The sequence below is a fragment of the Tricharina praecox genome, assembly GCF_024521635.1.
Source record: "Tricharina praecox strain CBS 144465 chromosome Unknown BZA05scaffold_21, whole genome shotgun sequence".
NCBI classification, from domain to species: domain Eukaryota; kingdom Fungi; phylum Ascomycota; class Pezizomycetes; order Pezizales; family Pyronemataceae; genus Tricharina; species Tricharina praecox.
In genome coordinates, this window is record NW_026250423.1 from 480,508 (window position 1) to 500,974 (window position 20,467).

At 55.0% G+C, this 20,467-nt stretch overlaps 2 protein-coding genes across 2 annotated transcripts; one reads left to right on the plus strand and one right to left on the minus strand.

The window, feature by feature from the left end:
* Window positions 1-3,591: 3,591 nt before the first annotated feature.
* Window positions 3,592-4,786, plus strand: BZA05DRAFT_126271 (uncharacterized protein). Its single transcript, XM_051478740.1, has one exon. It carries the CDS (start codon window positions 3,642-3,644, stop codon window positions 4,302-4,304), a length of 663 nt encoding a protein of 220 aa, XP_051337384.1. The 5' UTR covers window positions 3,592-3,641; the 3' UTR covers window positions 4,305-4,786.
* Window positions 4,787-18,434: 13,648 nt separating this feature from the next.
* BZA05DRAFT_126381 (P-loop containing nucleoside triphosphate hydrolase protein) lies at window positions 18,435-19,237 on the minus strand. The gene has a single exon (XM_051478741.1). It carries the CDS (start codon window positions 19,041-19,043, stop codon window positions 18,447-18,449), a length of 597 nt encoding a protein of 198 aa, XP_051337385.1. The 5' UTR covers window positions 19,044-19,237; the 3' UTR covers window positions 18,435-18,446.
* Between the last annotated feature and the right edge of the window lie 1,230 nt (window positions 19,238-20,467).

Sequence of the window (20,467 nt, forward strand, 5' to 3'; positions counted from 1 at the left end):
CCCACCACCACCATCATCATCATCATCATCGTTTGCGTAGTCGTCTGCTAACTATGGCCTTCCTTTCAATTTCTTCCAGCCTTCCGCTACATCATCAATCTGCACCTTTCTTTTTGGTTCAAGCCGGTGTTTTTCTTTTTCTCTTTACTTTTTGCTAGAGTCCGCGCCGATTATGACCGCACCGAGACAACCTCAGTTTGGGTAGATATCTAGTGCACATTCGAGTAAGTCTGTATGATACGAGATGTTGTGCTCGACGTATGTAGATATGTATGTCAGAAGTATGATACTGGTATGTATAGAACACAGTACTCTACATACGTTCCTACAGTATGGGGCCGGCACTTTCAGGGCCCTAACGAGTGAGCGAGTGGCTGGCTGTACCCCCCCAGATTTTGAGGGTGTTCCCCTCCCCCCCTCCCGCCGCACCTTCCCCCAGATCTGAGGCAAATATCACGCCCGATACGGCTGAAAAGCCCAGACATCTCGCTATTCGTATCAAGACCACACATCAGCAGCAAGCAGCAACGGTTAGCGCTTAAACGGCTTCCAAGTTCTCCCACCCCACCGCTTCCCCTGTCAGAGATACAGATACCTGCATATGGTGCCTACCTCTATATGACAAGTAAGTACCTACCGACTGATACTTGCCTGTGTGAGTATGTTGGTACATACTCTCCAGCCAGACATCCTGGCCCCGCTGGGACTTTGGCTTTTGGCGTCAATCGTATCGTATCGAAATGCTTTTTCGAGACCCTTCCCCCCCAAGTGACGGCAATTGGCTACAAAGACGGAGTACCTACTCCCTACTCTAGTGGTCTATAGTAGTATGTACTCGGGTGTGAGGGAAAGTGATGCACCACCACCACCGCCAAATGGTGCCCAAGGAGGTGCACCACTTACCCTACACCCCATGTACTTACTTGGGTATTTTCACTACTAGTAGTTAACTACGGTACTCCAGAGTGCCATTACATATCGCTTCGAGCCTACGACGCTGTAGTCTGTCTGTCTACCGCGCGCTGTTGATCACGCCGGCCAGCCAACGTAGTTGCGTAGAGTATATTGATGCGCATATAATGGCTGCACGAATCTAGAACGACGCGGACGACGGCGACGACGGAGCGCGACTCGCGAGCGCCAGTCGGCCGGTCGAGACATGTTTTACTTGACGACAGCGCGACTCCGGAACTGGGAGGTAGGTACCTACCCAAAGTACCTATCTCCCATCGAAGCTCCAGGAGAGCTTCGAGATCACCAATCCACTAACTAGCATAACTGCCTTGATGCACATCTCGCTTGCCATGTGCGCACCCAGTAGAGTACCGGTAGAGTCGGTACGGTAAGTCCACCGTCCAGAGTGTTCAAACATGATACACACATCAGCTCGAATGAGGTCTTGGCCCCCTCCCTCCCCTCCCCGGTTTTTTGCAACCCCCCCTGCCACCGCTTTCTGTCACACACAATCGTAATCGTAATCGGACCACCTGCCACCTGCCACCCTCTCATGCTTCTCCTGCTCCTGCTCCTGCTCCCGTGCGCCACAACAGATCGGTTTCGCCACACCAACCGCAACCCCAATTCCCACGACGGTGACGTATGTATCTACCGGTTCACAGCACTCAAAACTTTTCTGCCCGGATGAACTGCGTGCGCCGATGTCAATCCATGGTCCCCCCCATCTAGCACGTACGAACCGATCCCCCTTTCATTTTCATCTAAGATCGGCTCGGGATTTGGGATTGATGTCGCCATCGCCTCTCCTAACTAACGATGCCTTCTCGTGTCTGTGTCTCCCCCGGTTTGCCCGGTCGACGAGATCATTCGTGATCCATGGATGATGGAGTCATGGACCCAACCCCCCGGCGGTGGAATCTCTGGGACCCAGAATCTGGGAAAGGATGTTGCTGGTAGCTGGCAGGTATGATATGTACCGGTTACGGCAGTCATCACACACTTGGTGTGTACTTGGTACTTGGTGGAAGCCAAAGCCAGACAGGAGGTTTCAGAGATGAGCTTCATGATTCACCCAAGACATTTGTATGTACTCTTCTCGTACTTGGGTTTGGTTCAGCTTCCATCCCATACATAAGCGAAAACGGGCATCTGACGAAAAATATTCTTCTTCTGCTTCTTCTGCTTCTTCTGCTTCTTCTGCTTCTTCTTCCTAGCCAATCCCGCAACCACCGCAACCACCTTCTCCGAAGGTAGGAGGGACCGCCCGGAAATGCAGCCGAAGGGAGGGAAGGGCTGACGAGTTGGAGGCGTCATCTAGGTTTCCCCCTCCCCATCCTCCCCCCTCCCCACCCCCCCATATTCTCCAGGCCGGCGGAGAGGAGCGAGGACTCTCTCGCTCTCTCTCTCTCTCGACCCGAGTTTGGAGTTGCCCTAGTTCTTGCCCGGTTCCTGACGCGGACGGCGGCGAGACAGATCTAAGGGAAGATAAGCAAGATGGGGAATAGTTAACATGATATTCTAGGTATTCTGGTACTCTAATGCTGGACATACATTCGGGTCGGATAGGTATGTAGCAACTTCTGAAAAAAGCAGAGTTCGAGCCCGAAAGACAAAAAAAGCACTTCTGGGCACTTTATGTAACGTCCCCACTTTCCACCATCGTTCTTAGGGCTCCCCTACCTGCGGTCCTGCGGTCCCCTCGGTGGGGTCCTACTTGCAGCTAGATGGGGGGGAAGGAAGGCTTCGGGGCGTTAGCGTGCCAGATGGAAAGATGCGGAAGCCGAAGAACTCGTGAGATGTCTCACAGGGAGGAGCCACTGAAGATCCCGGCCAACGTACATACAGTAAGCATGTACGGTACCGTTACCGCACGCAACTAACTAAGGAACGCCTCCTTACGCAATGAAACAGAGCCTCATGGAAAGCCACCACGTAGCCGTTCGGCGTGAAGCTTGTGTGTATCCGATTTAGGATCGGACTTTCGGTATATGGAGAACACCAGCTGGAAGACGGCTCCATGGGTTTCGGCACTTGTGGGGGAGGTGGATGGGAGGGATCAGAGGGATGGGATGCACATACCCACCGCCCACATACACATACACATGCTCACACCGGTCCCCTCGGGCCTAGGCGGCGAGAATTTTCACGAGGCCATCCTCCAACCTCCCGGTCCAAACGGCTCGAATGATTTCTCGGAACCAACGCCTCGATGGGTTAAGGACGCTTCCAGCTCCCTCAATCGCGGACAAGAGTGAGCCCGAAGGACTCACGGCCGGGGTGGGGGGTGATGGTCGAGTGACCCGCTAAATCATGCTTAGCGATGGCCCGTCTATATTAAGGAGGCCGGATTGTTTTTTGGATTTTTTTTCTTCTCCATGGGATTTTCCGGGATGTCGAACGATCGTGACCGGAAGTCCCCGCATATACTATACTCTAACTCTCCTTTTTTGCTCTTGTCTTTCAGATTCCCAGCCCCCGCGCAGAGGCCAGCTTGCTTGGGACTGCGAAACTGACTGGTGTACTCTAGTCGTAGTAGGTATCTGGGGGAAGAACGGATGTCTCTCCATCATCGCGTAGATGGCTTTGTGGCATCGATGCGAATCGGTGTCAATCGGGGAGGGGAGGGGGGAGGCGTGCAGATGGTCACGGGGGAGGGAGGGGAGCATACGGCATGATGGGCTGCAATGCGCGAAGTGAACCCTGCCAGGCATCACATCACATCACCCTCCACATTTCGAGAAGCAAGCCACCATCACCACCACCACCTTATGGTTTTTCCGGACGTCGTGGACACTCAGAGATCTTTACGGCCGCTACCCGTCACAAAGAAACGTGTCGCATATTCTTACCGCAATTGCCGTCGTCGGTGCGGAGCAAATCCCCCCCCTCTCCCTCCCCTCCCCCCCGCGCCCCCCAGTCGGCACTCTGCAGTGCTGTACTGTACTCACGGAACATCCAGCATTGCGTGGACATCATTTCCCGCGCTGCACATGGACGTCTCGAGCCTCGCCTGCGAACACCGTACCCGTTTCCATCGATCTTGGGGATGTGCGCGTGCGGAGACCTTCCCCACGGGCCAAGTCAGGCCTACTAGTATGTACTGTACAGTCGGTTTCGTCAGGAATGGATGGATGGCTGGATGTCTGGATGGGATGGATGAACATCTGATGCTGGAGCACTTGTGCTCTGCGGCACCAAGTACCAAGCACCAAATAACTACAGCGCTGGGCTGGCTGGGCTGGACTGGGGCTGCTGGTCTGCGGGGCTGCCCCCGGGACAGCAAGAATCTCCGGCAAGCGACATATACGAACGTCGAAGCGAAGTCTCGTCTACTCTTTTCGCTCTAGCGGCAGGTTCCTTGTGTCGTCCCCGTCCGCCGTGGATTTCCAATCGACGGCCGACCGATACAAGCGAGCGCCAGAGGGTGCGATCTCCTAGTTGTTAACTAACGGTGGGTGGTGACTCGCCCACGCGGCCTCCCTTCCCTCCCCTCCCTCCCTCCCTTCCCTCCCTATCAATCCCACGCCAGCAACTGTTTCACCAGTCTTCCCGAGCCCATCCCAAGGTTTTCTGGCGGTAGAGTCCGGTATGTACCACAGTGCTAAAGTGCTAAAGTAGCTCTTAGGGCCAGAATGCGTGTGTAGATATATAGTGGACGCGAGGGGGGGAGGGGGTAGGACGAGGGCCGCTACGTCTTTTCGGAGTTTGAGTTTCGCCGTTCGGAGGGAAAGACCGCGCGCACCTGTGAGCACGATCAACGCCTCCCCCTCCCCCCTCCACAACCCCAATGCCGCTCCGACGATCAGCGTTCCGCCGCCGCGACACGGCGACCTAGAGTACGGCTGTGCCTCTCTAGTAGCGTAGAATACCGTAGTAGACGCTGGGCCGATACGGTAAGGAACAGGAAAAGAAAGAAAAAAAGAAGAAAAAGAAAAGAAAAGTGAGGGGTATGATGTATGTACGTCTCCATTCAAGCTTATCTTGTACGACCTCGACCGAGTGGGCGTCCGAAGGTGGGCGAGCGAGCGCGTGCGGTTCGCAAGTAAGTATCTAGCATGTACCCATCTACTATTGGTAGCGCGATGTATGTAACTGTGTGTGGATGTAGTGTGTACTGGAGTACATACATGATGTATGTAGTGTGTATGTCTGCATGTAGATATGTTCTGTATGGCTGTATGTACCTATGTCTGTATGTATGTAGGCACTATACTTATACTATATATTGCGGTGTCTCAGAGTACCAGCTTAGGTATCGACAACATCGGTTGGAGACTTGAGTCTTGGAGTCCAGTCCAGTCCAGTCCAGTCCGGCCACTGCAGTACAGTCCACTGCAGACCGACCGACCAACCGGGGAGCTCATGGGACCGGATTATTGTTTTTGCAAAAAACATCTCAAGTGTGGTGGGTAACTACCGGGCATCGTCAGTGGTCACTCGCACCGTACCGCATCGATGGGCGGGCCGCGAGTAGGGCGGGCAATATCAAATTCTTCACGAAGGGGGCGGGCAGGACGGGCAATATCAAATTCTTCACGAAGGGGGCGGGCAGGACGGGCAATATCAAAATCTTCCGGAGGACCGTGGGTTTTCATCACTCTTTTTGGATATTATTCTAGGACTGACTTTTTTCCATTTATATTTATTCGATCCTTCCACACATCCATCCATGATCCATCCATCCATCCATAACCCCCCCCCCCCCCCCCACTCCAACTAACCAACCGCCTACGGCGCGGAAGTACATAACCCCAGCTCCACAGTTTGGGGGGATGGGGGGATCCGATGGGGATGGGATGGAGGGCGTTTGTGCCTGCCCGCCCACGTCTTTGGGTCGCTCCTTCATTTTTCCGGAAGGCCAGACAGCCAGACAGACAGTTAGACAGCTAGACAGCTAGACAACCAGACAGCTAGACAACCAGACAGCACTGATGCTTGATGCTTGATGCTTGGCACGCGACCCCAACCCCGACCCCAACCCCGACCCCGACCCCGGACGGTCCCAACGTGCAACCGCCTGTTTACCTACTCTACATGCTCTACAGATTCGGGAGGCCGAGATGAGAACGAGGAGGAGGAGGAGGAGGGATGTGTGATGTGGATGTGAGTAACGGTTACTTTTTTCCCCGCCCCTTGCTTGCTTGCCGCGAACTACCTGGAAAAAACAGTCCCGATCGTCGAAAGCGTTCTTTCCTTCTTCTTCTTCTTTACCTTTACCGGATAGGCCCTGGACGGGGGATGCTCACATGCCAGACCAGACGCGAAGACTCCGCTGGACTCACTCACATGGACGAGGGCCCCACAGTCCACTGCCCAGGAGAAAGTAGGTTCCTACCTGTGGATGTACATACAAGGACAAGATGATTGCAGCTGTATGTGATGTTATTTTATGCTGTGTACGTACCGGCTAACTACATACCTAAGGTAACCTAGCCCACACCGCTCGACTCTCGTGTCGAGAGCAGGTAGCACATGCGGAGATGTGGAGCATGGCATGGCATGGGACGGCCTGGGAGAGGGTCTGGTGGGAATCATGTTGGCTGGCTCACTGGCTGCGATGACTGGATCCGCTTGCTTGCTTACTTGCACCGGCCGGCCGGCCCAGCTGGATCGCAAGTTCGCAACAGCCAGCTTCGGGACGTCTCGATGGTACATACTCGACTCCCCTGCCCCCCTGCCCCAACCCACGTAGCTGCGGGCTGGCTTCTGGTGGGCAGTAGAAGTGTGGATTCTGGAATGCCCCCCTCCCCAGTCTCCAGGCGCCTTCGATGATCGTGCCCCTCCCCCAGCCGTGATCGCCAGGAGATGAGCATAGGTATGCCCTCTGGATTTCCCGCTGCTACCGCCCACCGCCGAGCGCCGCGCAAACCCGGCCGGTATACGTAAGGGACATCTATCCACAGATGCGACAGCGGATGTTCCGAGCAGAGACTGCCGGGGGGAGGGGAGGGTAGAGGGGGCCTTGATGAGACATTATGCAGCTGCATCCTAAGATGGAGAACAAGCTCTATTTGACCTCCCTGCATCCATCCATCCATCTCTCCATTCGTCTCTCCCTCCCTGGTAGGCAGGTTTGGCCTTTGGCCTTTGGGCGGGTGCGTCTGAGAGGAATGTGGTGGTGGTGTGGGTGCATGTGGAGTGAGTAGCAAGCAAGCAAGTAGAGAGAGCACCTGTCAAACATCGAACAGTGGGACAAACCCGGGCAGAGTAGGGTATGTATGTCTGTATGTAGGGTATTATGACAGCACATGTAGTCAAGTCATATGTATGGTATGGTATGGTACCCATGGCGAAAACCGAATTCCATGCCCGTCCGTTCGCCTGGCTGTCCTGTCGAGGCCCAGCCACACACACACACACAGACACCCACCCCATCATCCATCGCTCCTCTGCTGATTATTATTATTTTGTCCCCGGCTTCCACCCTTCCTTCAGGACAGCTGCGTCGGACCTACTTCCGGTTTGGGGCAGGATTGCTTTTGGGCGAGAGAGCCGAGGGAGGGAGGTCGACAGGAAATAATAATCTGCGTGGATGGGTGGATGGGTGGAATGGATACCTCCGCGTGTCGATTGCTATGCATGCATGCATGGCCGGTATCGTGGGCCCGCTGGATGGGGGAGGGCATCTGCTTGCTTCGGAAGTACATCCCGAGTTTCGATTGTGTGTCCACATGTCTCCCATCCTCTCCTCCAGTGGAGCACCGTACTCTATAATATGTATGCTACAGAAGCTTGGCTGTATCACTGAATGCGTATGGAACGGCGATGGTACACACGGGAGCTAGCACTCGAGGCGTGCCAGAGACGATGATGATGATCCAAACGGAGGATTCACCGGTACGGAAGGCTATCTGTAACCTACCCACCTACCCACTTACCTACTAGAAACGCGGAGATCGAGCCGCTGGATTGCTCACCAGGCACCGAGCAAGTCTCTGGAACATGTTGGTATTTCGGCGGAACGGATCAATGGTGCTATCCGTCCCACGACTACCGGAAAGTTGACCCCGGGCCAAGCTATTGCATATTGTCCTTCCAATCTATCAAAATTATCCCACTGTGAGTCCGTGCCGTCCAGGACCATGACAAGTGATTCCGTAGATACCGTCCATGATAGCGCAGCCTGGCGAGCGAGCGAGCGGTCAGGGTATCCGCTCCGCAAGTGAGAGGCGGCATAGCCATGGTCCATGGGCTACGAGATTGGCTGCTCGCTCACACACACACACACACACACACACACACACACACACGGCCATAGTTGACTACAGCTCAGCGAAGGATGCAGGATGGGATGCACGCCGGGATGTGACTCTCAAGATCGAAGATGTGGTACTCTACACGTTAGTGCAAGCACTCTCCCCCCTCCCCCTCTTCCTCTCCCATCCATATCCACAGAATCGGCAAACAAACAAGCTGCAAGTTGGACCTGGAGATTGATGAATGCACTGCATCACCGAATGGCAGGCAAGCAAGCAAGCAAGCACCCCCGCCCATCCTTCCTGAATCCTTCCTGCCGCTGCGGTTGGCCCACCCTTCCCCCCTCCCCTTGCTTGTTCCATCGACACGTGCGAGTATGCGCAGCGATCGTTGATGGGCGAGCTACGGTATCAACCGCCCGCCCGCTTTCGAATCAGATGCAGGGCGCATAGGAAGGTCTGACCAACATGGGCCATATCGGTATACAGGGTAAGGGCGCTTTCTGGCTCCTCCTCCTCCTCCTTCTCCTCGGACCTCATCCTCCTCCTCCCCTTCCTCCTCCTCCTCTGCTTGGTCGTCATCAAGCTGCTCCACGCAACCCCCGTTCTCCAGCCCTCCTCCTCCTCCTCCTCCTCCTCCTCCTCCTCGTCCTAGCCTTGAGCTCTACAGTGCATCACAAAGTACTGACCTCGACGCACGGGGTTGTCCAACCATACCATGCTACCTGGTGGCGGGAGCCCAGATAGAGTACATACATAACATACGGTACCTATACTTGGGGGGGTGGTGGGCATCCAGGGTGTTTACGCAAGCTTTGCATGTATGTACTTTGTACTCTACTTGTGTATGTACATAGAGGGCAAAAGCACCAAGCTGGGGGGAAACGACCAGCGTCTCGCCTACAAAATTTCGTCTACCGATGTGCCTATCCTGCAAAAAGGCGTATCCTCCGTCCTCGCATCGCAGCTGTAGCCTGCTGCCTGTGTGGCCGCTGGCCGCTGGCGTAAGCGGGGCCGTTTCATTGGCAGGAAGTTGGAAGTTGCACCAGGAGGAATAGCAGGAGGAAGGGGTGTATAAAACATATTGGTTACTTACTTCCTACCTACTTGGCTACCGGTATGCTTGCTTGCTTGCTTGCACCACCGGAACAATTGCGAGTATGTATGGATGTAGGTACCTTAGGTGAGTACTCTATACAAGCTCTAGAACCACGGAATCCGTCCGGGTTATCCTTTTTCTCTTAGGTTTCTTTTCTTTTCATGGTTGGTTTTCTTAGTTTTCTTTTCTTTCTTTCTCCTTCTGGCCGCCCTCACTCATGAATCATGATATTGCAGATAATTGCACTTTGCCCCACTCACTCCGCCCCGCCCCCGGTGGCCTAAGGGTCACCGACTCACCAACAAACCCGCAAGAAGTATTTTGGACTGTATGTATGTAGTTGGCGAGACTAGTTACGACTGCGAGAACGAGAATCGGTTGATCATGCCAGCCTTTTCTTTTGTTTTTCTGGTTGTTGTTCTTCCTAGCTCCCCATGGCATGGCCAGAAGTAAAAAACAATCAATAATCTCGGCATCCATGGACTATGGAACGTGGCCAGCCAGGGCAGCGGCAATTCAGGTAAGGCTGTAATCGCCGAAAATGAAGATGCCATGGTGATGAGGATGGTGGTGATGGTGATGATGGTGATTATGGTGATGCTATCGCTAGACGTGCCGTGCTGTGCACTGGAATGTGCAAAATCGTCAGAAAGCTTTCCCATTGCCGTCCTTCCCCCTGGCGAGCTTCACCGCGAAGCACTTGTCCAAAACCAGCGTTTTTTCTTCTCGATTATACCTGATACTCTAAAGTACTTACCGGTGTATACCTACGCCACCTGAGATGAGTAGAGTACGCACTCGACTCGACTCGCCTCGACTCTTCGGCGAAACCACCTGCTGGATCGACTCGAAAATCGAAGCACTCGCGAGTCGCGAGTGAGTGGAACTGTGGAAGAATGAGCCCAGCAATCTGATACCCAAGTTTACCCATCTACAATGTACATACCTGCCGATATCTCGGAACAAGCAAAAAAAAATAAAGACCCACTCACTCCTCCCCCCCTCCTCCTCTGCTTCTTTCTTCTTCTAATAATCCTCCGCATGCACACCACCACTACCACCACCACTACTACCACCACCCCCATCCCCTCGTCCCGTCGTCCTCCACACGTTGACCAGTCCATCGTGACGATTTGGAAGTGGATATCGATAATCGATGTGCTGCGGATTCTTGTTCCCTCCCTTCCTCACCCACGCAACGCACTACGGTAGGTAGGCCCTAGGGGCTCATGCACGTACCGATCCTGATAATCATCCAACCAACAAATATGATACCGCTGTGGTATTGACGTTGACGTTGACGTTGACGGGTACGCTGTTGGACCTTGCTGTTTAGATCTGCTGTTACTATTGCTACTATTGTTGTTACTACTAGCCACTACTATTGCTATTGCTACCACCACCGCCGTTGCAGTTGCAGTTGCCGCTGCTGTCACCACCACCACCACCAGCGCCGAAACCGCCGCCGCCGCACATACCGGCACATACCGGTACATACCGGTACACACCTGTCTGTCTGTTAGTCGACGGCCGGGCCAGGCCTGGTGTGACCCGGATGCGGAACGACGGACCTTGAATCCCGAGTTGCCTTCCGGTTACGGCTAAGCCGTCGCGAGCGACTGACTCTCGCTCATGGGACGTTTTGGCTGGCCCCACCCTTCCCCCCATTCCCCCCCTCCCCCTCCCCCCCTCCCCGCAGCTGTCACACCGTTGACGGTGAGACACCTCCCAAGCCCCCAGCCCCAGACGAGGATGAGGACGAGGACGAGGGCCCTGCTTATGGTAAAATAAAAAACGCATGCTCTGCATAACAAATAAAAAAAGAGAAAGAGAGAAAGAGAGAGAAAGAGCTCAGAGCACACGCCCCCCGTGCGCCCCATCGGCCGGCAGTGGCTTGAAGGAAGCTTCGTCACTGCGTTGAATCGTGGGCAGCTAGAGTACTTACACCTATTCCGGGCGCACGGCTGGAGACTACCTACCGTACTGTACTCGGCGATAACTACATTCCACACGACGCGCCAATTGCAATCACTAGTGACAAGTGAGCGGCCGAGTGAGTGCGTCCCCATGATCGCCGCCGCCGCCGCCCGGCGCCCGGCGGTTTCATCGTTTTCCTTTTCTTTTTCCGTTTCCTGAGCACCTCCGATCCGATGCCACGCCCCAGAAATGCGTGTATCTCATGTCTTCGTGCTTATCAATGCCACTGGGGGGAGGAAGGGAGGGAGGAAGGGAGGGTCAGAGCTCGAGCCGGAAGGTAGTTGTAACTTACCGGTGGGGGTAGTCGTGATCTGAGCTGTTGTGTTCGAACTTCGCCTCGCACGGCCTGGCCCGTTGCTGGTGCGACAAAGGCTCAACACTACAATCTTCCCCCCTCCCCCTTCGCGAATATGTACATACCCCCCCCTCCCCCCACAGTGCCGGTGGCGTAACTGGCGTTGGCGTTGATCTATGGGCAATGGGCGCGGAGCGTTGCGTCTGGTGCAGGTATGCAGGTAAAGAAGTACGTACCGTATGTATGCCTCAAGATATCTACCGATCGTCGGCAGAGCGCAAGCCGCAAACAGAAGCAGCGCTCACGGGCACCTTCAGCCAACCAACCAGCCAACCAGTCAGCTAACCGGAACGACGAAGCCGTGGGGGGATATGTAGTTCTGCTGCGGAGCGGAGCAGACGGCTTCAATGTCCGAAAAACGCAGCCATGAGCCATGAGCCATGAACCATGGTGCCGTTCCTGCATATGGATCCCATCCCCCAGCTCCTCGACACACCGTGCGCGCTCCCTCCTCCCCTCCCCTCCCCTCCCCTTCCCTCCCCTTCCCTCCCCTTCCCTCCCCTTCCCTTCCCTACCTTTCCCCATCTCTCCCTCTACATATGTTGTCGTTCCGAGCCGGAGAGAAATCGAACCATACTTGCTCATCGTTCGGTCGGTCAGTCTGCTGAGCGAAATACCTAGTCCCAAGGCCCAAACCCAACCCATCCCAACCCACCCCACCTACTCTACTCTACTCTAGCTAGCGGCATCGTATCCACTGTGCACTGTGCAGTAGAGTATAGTAGAGTATAGTATAGTAACCTACATATGTCGAGTACATATGTACATGTATCTCAGGAGTAGTTGTGTACAGGTAGGTGTGTACAGGTACGTACTGGGCTACCTCCTACCTACTCTACTGTACCGTGCATTAAGTATCCAGGCAAGTATCCAGGTATCCAGGTAAGGTAGACCCCCCCACTGCCCCCAGGCGTGCCGGGGGGACGCGCGCGCGCGGATATGGATATGGAGAATACCGTCATGTCGAAAAGCCAGGAAAAACATCTAAAAAGGGAAAAGGAAAAAAGAAAAGCCTGGCAGAAAAACAAAGACCAAAACAACAAAAGAACAAAAAAAAACAAGAATAAAACCGCCGGACCAGGGCTAGTCTACAGTAGTTTATCTAGTCTAGTCTAGTCTAGTCCAGTCTAGTCTAGTTTTAGGGGAGGGGGGGGGGGAAGGAAGATCCCCCCCCGGCCCTTTCCCCCCCCCACCCCTTCCCCCCAAAAAACAAAAAACAAAAAAGCTCCCCGCGCGCGCGCGCGAGCGAGCGAGCTCCGATCTTCTCTTGAGCGAAAGCGACTGCGAGCGGTGAGACATTATAGTACTGACTGGTAAGTAGAGTACATACGTTAACTATATACCATAAGCGGAATATTTGCCAACGCTACTGGGTTTAACTACAGTACTATATACGCGTACGTAGTAGAGTAGGTAGTAGAGTAGAGTACCGGTAACATGTATGAAGGCGAAGGGTGGGTATGTAGGGTGGGTACTTGGTACCGGCTGCTACAGATTGATGTGGATACATTGTAGATATTGTGTTGTATTGCTACATAGTTGCCTAGGCCAGAAGCACTGCTGTGCGGTGCGGGACTGCGGTGTTGCGGTGTTGCGGTGGTGCGGTGGTGGTTGGTGGTTGGTGGCCCGTGGTGTGGGCAGTGGGTACTGGAGTCTGCGGGGATCGGATGGCGAGTGCGAGTCAGTCACTGGGCCGCATCGACGTCACTCGGTTCTTACGGACAACGCAGGTACACTACCGTATCTACATGTGAATGGGAAAACCTGAAACCCGTTCGTTCCCCTCCCACTCCCCCTCCCGAGTCCTCATATGTAATATCGCAGCAATCGGTCTCCGCTGCTACCTCTGTTTCTAACTACATGTTACTCTGGCTCGGTCGGAGTCCGGCCGGACTGCTCCTTTTCCTTTTCCTTTTCCTCTTCCTCGCATGCGTTCTCGCACCCGCACCCGCACCCGCACCCGCAAAACACGAGCGAGCGAGGCGTTCGCGCCGGTATACCGGTGAGCAACTATGCACCTAGGTGTGTACCATACCTATACCAACAATCCCGCCCCGCCCGCCCGCCCCCAGCGGAGTCTCCACGACGGTGAGGCAAGGCAAGGCAAGGCTGTGGCTTGGGCTGGGGCTTGCTTGCTTTTCGCTTATGTACGGTATGTCTAAGCCCCGCACGCAGGTTGGCAGGCAGGCAAGCAGGAACAATACCCGCTCTTGCGGGAATCGGGATATGCGGGGTCCCCATACTTACTTACTTACTTACCGTCCTATGTAGGTACATACTGTGCCCATCGCTTCCCATCCCATCCCATCCCATCCAGCCAACCAGCCAATTGCTTACTCGGCTCGACCATCCATCTCGTCTCCCAAAATTCAAAATTCAAAAAAATTTGCCGCGGGGGGCCTGGGGCGTTGCTTGAACTTGTTTCTCGTTTACCGGTTTGTCTGTATGTCTATATGTATATGTACGCACCACCACACTGCACACTGAACTGCACTGAACTGCACTGAACTGTACTGTACTGTACTGTGCGAATTGAGCCTGAAACACTCGTCCACGCGGCACTCATCCACCATCCACCATCCATCCATCCACCAACTCATCCACCCCCAAGTTCCAAGTTCCAAATTCCAAATTCCAAGTTCCAACTTTCACAACCGGGAAAATAGTCGAGACGAGACGAGACGAGACGGGGGCTTTTTTTCTCTTTCGTACCCGCACGTAACTTCTCACCTACATAATTACCTACCTAAATACCTACGCTGGCGCTGCCGAAGCGCATCAATACATTATCCGGAACCCGGCGATGGTAAGCACACACCACACACCACTCACCACTCACCACACACCACTCACCACACACCACTCACCACACACCACACACGCGTAGCATCGAGGCGAGGGAGGGAGGGTTTGTATGCTTCGAATGAGGGAACTTCACTAGGAAAGTCGCAACCGCCCCCCACCCACTGCGGAGATCCGGGGGTAATCAGGGGGCGGGAGGGAGGGAGGGAATGCGGCCTGCTGGTTGACCAGTGGGTGGCGGGAGGGAGCGTCATTAGACGTCACTCGTGGCTCAGTGAGTGATCGCTTGTGTTCGAGAACGATCGTGCCGCGTTCGGTGGTTCGAACTTCGGGAGGGGTAGCGGTATCTACATAGAATAAAGTACATGGCCAAGCGTAAGGTATGGCTTTGGACTTTCGTAGGGTACATACACCGATCGATCTGGCTTGCGGGCTTGAGCTTGGGCTTGGGCTTGGGCGTACGATATGAGCTCTACGCCACCCGGCTCAAGTCCGTCGGCGTTAATGACACAGCCGAATATACACGATCGGCAAGGCGATATGATAGTACCGTACACGCTGCTCGGCTTGCGGCGGGTACATTTTGTACATATAGTATGCACTTTGTATGTTCTAAACGAGTAGATTGGAAACACTATTTCCCATTACCTCCTCTGTACCTATCTCTGTTATCCACCACCCTGGCGCGCGGAGAGGACGTCGCCTATGTATGTCTGTACAATACTTACATACGAAATCAGCTCCTATATACCACTTTGCCGGGCCTCACCAGGACTGCCCGTGCCTGCCTTCCCTTCCGGGATATGTTCCTGGATACGGCAGCACAACGCACCGCAGATAGCCATCTCTCGCACTCTCGCACTCTCACTCTCGCGCCCAGGTGACCCAAGGGGAGGAGGAGGGGGGGGCCCGAACGCGCAAAACCCGGGCGCACGACAGTGGCGCGCACGGGGGGTGGGAACTTGGGAAGCTTCCCACGGGATTCGGGTGAAGTTTGTCCGGACTAGAGGGGCAACCGCCGCTGCTGCTGGTGCTGCTTCTGCTGTCTGAGCGTGATCGACGGGTCCGCACGCACGCACGCGGGAAACGCTGTCGTTTGGCGGTGATCAGGGGCTGGTAGAGTAGTTACACCGTAACGGGGGGTGAGGATTGGGATGGCGGTTGAGCGTGCCAGGGGCTGCTGTGGACCTGCGGCCGCGTGTTCTCGGAGTGGGCTCATGTTGCCTCATGTCGCCTCACTCGGCGTGGACCGGGGAGGGCCCGAAACTGGCAGGACCGTATGTGACCCACCCCACCCCCTGGTGGACTCGGTGCCTTTCAGTCTACGACAACCGTACGTACCGTGCTCTTGCTACTGCGCCACCCAATTTCGGCGTTGGGCGATAGCATTGGCATTGGCATTGTCTTTCGGCGTTGGGCGATGGGCGATGGCATTGGAATTGGCATTGGCATTCGCCACACCTGCTTGCCTTGTGTTTAGCAGCCGTTCGTGAATGCATGTATCCGAGCGGGAGATGAGTGGGAGACGTCGATCGAGCCGCGTTATCGAATCACTATTAACCCAGCCGCTTTGGGACACACATAGCTGTTATGTACTGAAGTCCATATCATAAATATATGCGACCGCGAGCACACACACACGCAGCCTCCGTAGATTACCATGATCCCCCGCCCCAGCCCACTATGTACTGTTCATCGCTCTGTGTTGGACCGTTTTCGGCCATGACAGCATTAATGAACCCAACTCTGTGCTATACCTCAGCCTTATACCGTCGGCCCATGATCTCCATGTTTGGTAATGTCCACCGCGTTGATCTGCTTCGACAGCTGGGGGGAAAGGGAGGGAAGGGGGCTCGCGGCCGTCAATTTGAAATGGAAACGCGATCTCCACGATCACGGGAGGGGGTGTATGTTCGATGGAGCTGGAGCTGAACGTGAGTACTCGGCTTTTGACTGGTGTGGCCGCAGACCTCTCCGCCACACCTTGGGTCTGCAGCCGCAGCCGGACCGGTACGGAGACTTTAATTCACGCTGTGGCTCGTGGCCGGTGGGTTCGCGTTCGTCGCAGGAGCAGTGTCGTGATTCGTGGCGGGCAGCAGGATGGGAAGGAGAGACCCGCCGAGTACGTACCTCTTCTTCGGTGACGTGACTTGACGTGACTGGAGTGCAGCATGCAGTCCGTCCCGGAAAAACCTGAGATGAAGTCCTGGGGGAGTTACCAGAGCGGAAGGACGGCGGTCGAATTGCGGAGGCGGCTTACGAGTCTAATCACGAATGATCACCGTCAATCAATCAATCAAGCCATATAACAGCACCGAATAGCTGTGTAGGTATATACCTCCGAGATGATCCAATCACATGACCCGAATCACCGATATCACAACCGCGCTGGATAGATTACAATTTACGTCGAACGTGATGTAAATCCTCCAGACACGTAAGCGTAGCCCCCACATCTCCACACTTGTGAGTCTCGCGAGGGCTCCAATCACCGCAAAGATCCCATCTGCCGGTCATCAGCGCTGACGAGATGGACGGTCTGCTTACGTGCCATCCTCACAGCACAGGATCGGACTGGACCGACCATACCTGCAAAATCCCTCGTTTGGGCCCACCAAGAGCTGCGTACTTGGGGAAATGTACATCTTTGCTCCGCACCGCTCAGCCGTGAGGCGAAATATTGAGTCCATGTACTTCTGGAGAAGATTTGTCGCTGAGCGTGTTGACGAGATTGATTGGCGCGGGGTCATATGTACTTGTGTATGTACCTCGTGATGCCCAGTTTTCATTTCCCAAAGTCATCAAGCTACGATCCAAGTGATACGCAACACGCACTCGGCTTGAATATACATCCATGGCTTCTCCGAGTCCCCACTCGACATCTTCGCCTCGTGATGCTCGCCTCGTTGGGGCACCCTTAGGCATCCCATCTCTGCCAGCATGAACAGGTGAATATGACCAAAGAATTCACAAAGGAAAGTTCGCACTCGCACTATCCCTCCTAATTCCTTGCACGCGATGACCCGCAGGTCTCCACCCTCCATTGGGAACCTGGGGAAGCACCATGTACATATTTTCGCCACAGCCCTACCACGTTACTAGTGAGATATCATGCTCCATGATCATGCGCAGGCGGCTCATCAACGTCTCATACCCGGATCTCTGCAGTGAGGTTGCACACCGAGCCGTACCCCGCAGAACCCAATTACCCCGCAAAAATTCCCCAGAATCCACGGCTGACGGATGACTTGACCACACGGTAAATACCTAGCAGAAAGTTGAAACTTGGCTGCCTCAACGTTCATCTTTTACAGGATCATCATCCGAATGGATATTCCGCCCTTCCTCCTTCTGATACGGCTGGCCCGAACCAGAACCAGAGCCAGAGCCAGAGCCAGAGCCAGAACCAGAACCAGAACGAAAAACCGGCCCGAGCCCGAGCCCGAGGTCATAATCGAACGCCTCCAAGAGAAGCTCAGCGCCGCCAGAAGAGACGCCAATGTATGGAGGAAAAAATATGATTGATAGTTGCACTTCCCCACTCTAAATCTTAAACCAGGAAACCCGATAATATAACCCAAAAAACTCGCGGACACTGGGCGGACTCCAAAGGCTACTGACTTAGATGCCTGGCCCCTAGATATCTGGCCCCTGGGCCTGGGCCTGTGGGTGGTCGACTACCTACAATATGCTGGCGACGTATGTGTAGCCTGGCGTTCGACCCAGGAGGCGGGGGAGATGCTCTTATGGTTTCGGCCTGCACGCAGCTGGCGGGAAAATCTCGTGTGCTTCTGGTCGACATCGGTACTCAACGTGTTGTTTTGAATGTTGGGGATTATCGATCAACTCACGCTATGTGGAGCTCCGTGGCCGCAGTTCGTCCATTGCTGAGTCGGACCTGCAGGTCACCACAGCTTAAACTTTACAACTTTAAAACAATTTTTATTGCGGAAGAAAAGTTCCCCCACGTGGCCAAGTTGCCACACTCGGCGGAGAGAAAGTATGTAATCACATCACCGTTCCCACCATGGCCTTGATGCCCACACACCAAATCTAGTCCTTAACCCTCTCTCTCCCCAAACCTCACCTTCTCCCCCAGTGCCGCCCTAACCAGTGCCTCGAAAACGTCCGCCATCCCTTCCTCGTTGAGCGCCGAGCACTCGACATACTCCGTTGCGCCAATCTTCTTCGCGTACCTCTCAGCCTCCCAGGGGATGACCTCATCGGTCCTCTCGGCGAGTGTCTCCCCCGGGCCACGGAGATCCGCCTTGGTACCGACCAGCACGATGGGCTTATTATAGTCCTTCGCGAAGACAGCATATCTAAACACGGCGTCCTCGAGGGTGGACTTATCGACGACCGAGAAGACGATGACGACGACGTCGCTGGTCTGCGTGCGCAGGGGGATGAAGCGGTCGCTGGTGTTAGGCCCCGTGCCGACGTCGACGTACGTGATCGCCGGAAGATGTGGGTGTGTCACGGGCGGATCCGCAACGAACACTTGATCCAGAGTTGGCGCGTAGAATGAACTGAAGATGTTGAAGAGGTGCGATGTCAGCAGCACGCTCTTGCCGCAGCGGCTGCTGCCGATGAAGGTTGCGACGAGGTGTCGCTGCGCCTGTAGCTGTTGCTGTGGCGTGAGCTTTTTGGGTGCCATGGTGTGTTTCGAAGGTCGTCGGTGATGTGGCGGTTAAAGTGGCTGGTTGATGTATCGCTTGGTGAGGAGGGTACCGTTTAAGAAGGAGAAGATACGCTCGAAGGACGAAGCGCCGTTGAAGGGCGTTAGGTTTTGAAGACAGATTCTTGTGAGTAGGCTAGCCGAGTGAGCCGGCGTGATAGCACGCTAGTTACCTTGAATATCCGAAGTCACTATGCCTCACTCGCGTGCTTTCAATTATCCAGCCGTTCACTCCGTCCCCGATGTTTCACACAGGCTACCCTCGCAGATTGGGAGGCTCATAGGCAAGTTTCGGGAGGCATCATAACCTAGGCATCATGGGTTTCCCCGTAAACAAGCCCCCGTTTTGCCTTGCCGTAACCTTCCATACGGCCGCCCCCTACCACCGCACCTACTTCGCTGCAAATCGCACCTTCATCTCTCGCGTAGAATGGTTCAAGTGTCCACCCCCACTCCTCTCGGGCCACTCGGTCATTCCAGCCACAGAATTGTCCCCCATGATCCATCACACGCCATAGAAGAACCACCCGTAACGCCCACGACTCCACGAGTCCCCTGCCGAGGGCTGGTACAGCGAAGTTATGCGAAGGGCGACGTGGGAGAAACGAGTTGTTGGCGCATTCGTCGTGAAGAGGTTCGCGGAAGACCGTTCTGCGGTGTATATATGTGCATAGAAGATGAGTTCTAGAAGAGAAAATAGTCAGTCATGTACACACTCGGTAAAGCCATGCTCGATAAACCACGGCCACCAACTACATCACCACCTTCTCCACACCCTCCTTCCAACGAACCTCAACACGAAATGATGCCCCACAGGGCCCCACCCCCGACAATGTCCAAGTCCTCATCCACCCACCCACCAGCCCGTCTGCGCCACTGGCCAGCCTCCTCCGAATCTCCACTCCCATGAGCCTACCCTCCTCTCCAGCTCCCCCTCCCGCTCCCGCCTCCGCCAGATTCCGAAGACCACTTCCCAGGTGCACAAACCTCGACATGACGCGCACCAACCAGCATATACCACCCCACTCGAACATCGTATTCTCCCCGAGGTACCGTGGCCGCGCAGGGAGGGAGGGAGGGAGGAGGTACTGTGGCCGCGCGAGGAGAAGAAGCGGAGGTACCTAGTTGCCAAAGCCTGTGGGTGTTAGCTCGAGCAGGGACAGTTGAGGGAGGGAGGGAGGGAGGCGGACCGCCGTAGACGAATACCTAGTAATAGCAATGACGGCTTGGAAGGCGTGGAAGCCTTTCGGGCATGGTGGAGGAGGCGGGGGAAGCGAGGAGCTCTGATATTCCGTTGGGACTGGCGAGGAAACGGCGGTGGATTTCCCTGGTAGTGTGTAGGGCGGCGGCGAGCGCGGGACTGCTGGGGAGCGCTGGAGGTGTGTATGTGTCGATGCCATGAT

What these genes read in the sequence shown, in the direction of transcription:
- BZA05DRAFT_126381 (XM_051478741.1), bottom strand. Translation starts at nt 19,043, where the DNA reads ATGGCACCCAAAAAGCTCACGCCACAGCAACAGCTACAGGCGCAGCGA.
- BZA05DRAFT_126271 (XM_051478740.1), top strand. Translation starts at nt 3,642, where the DNA reads ATGCGCGAAGTGAACCCTGCCAGGCATCACATCACATCACCCTCCACA.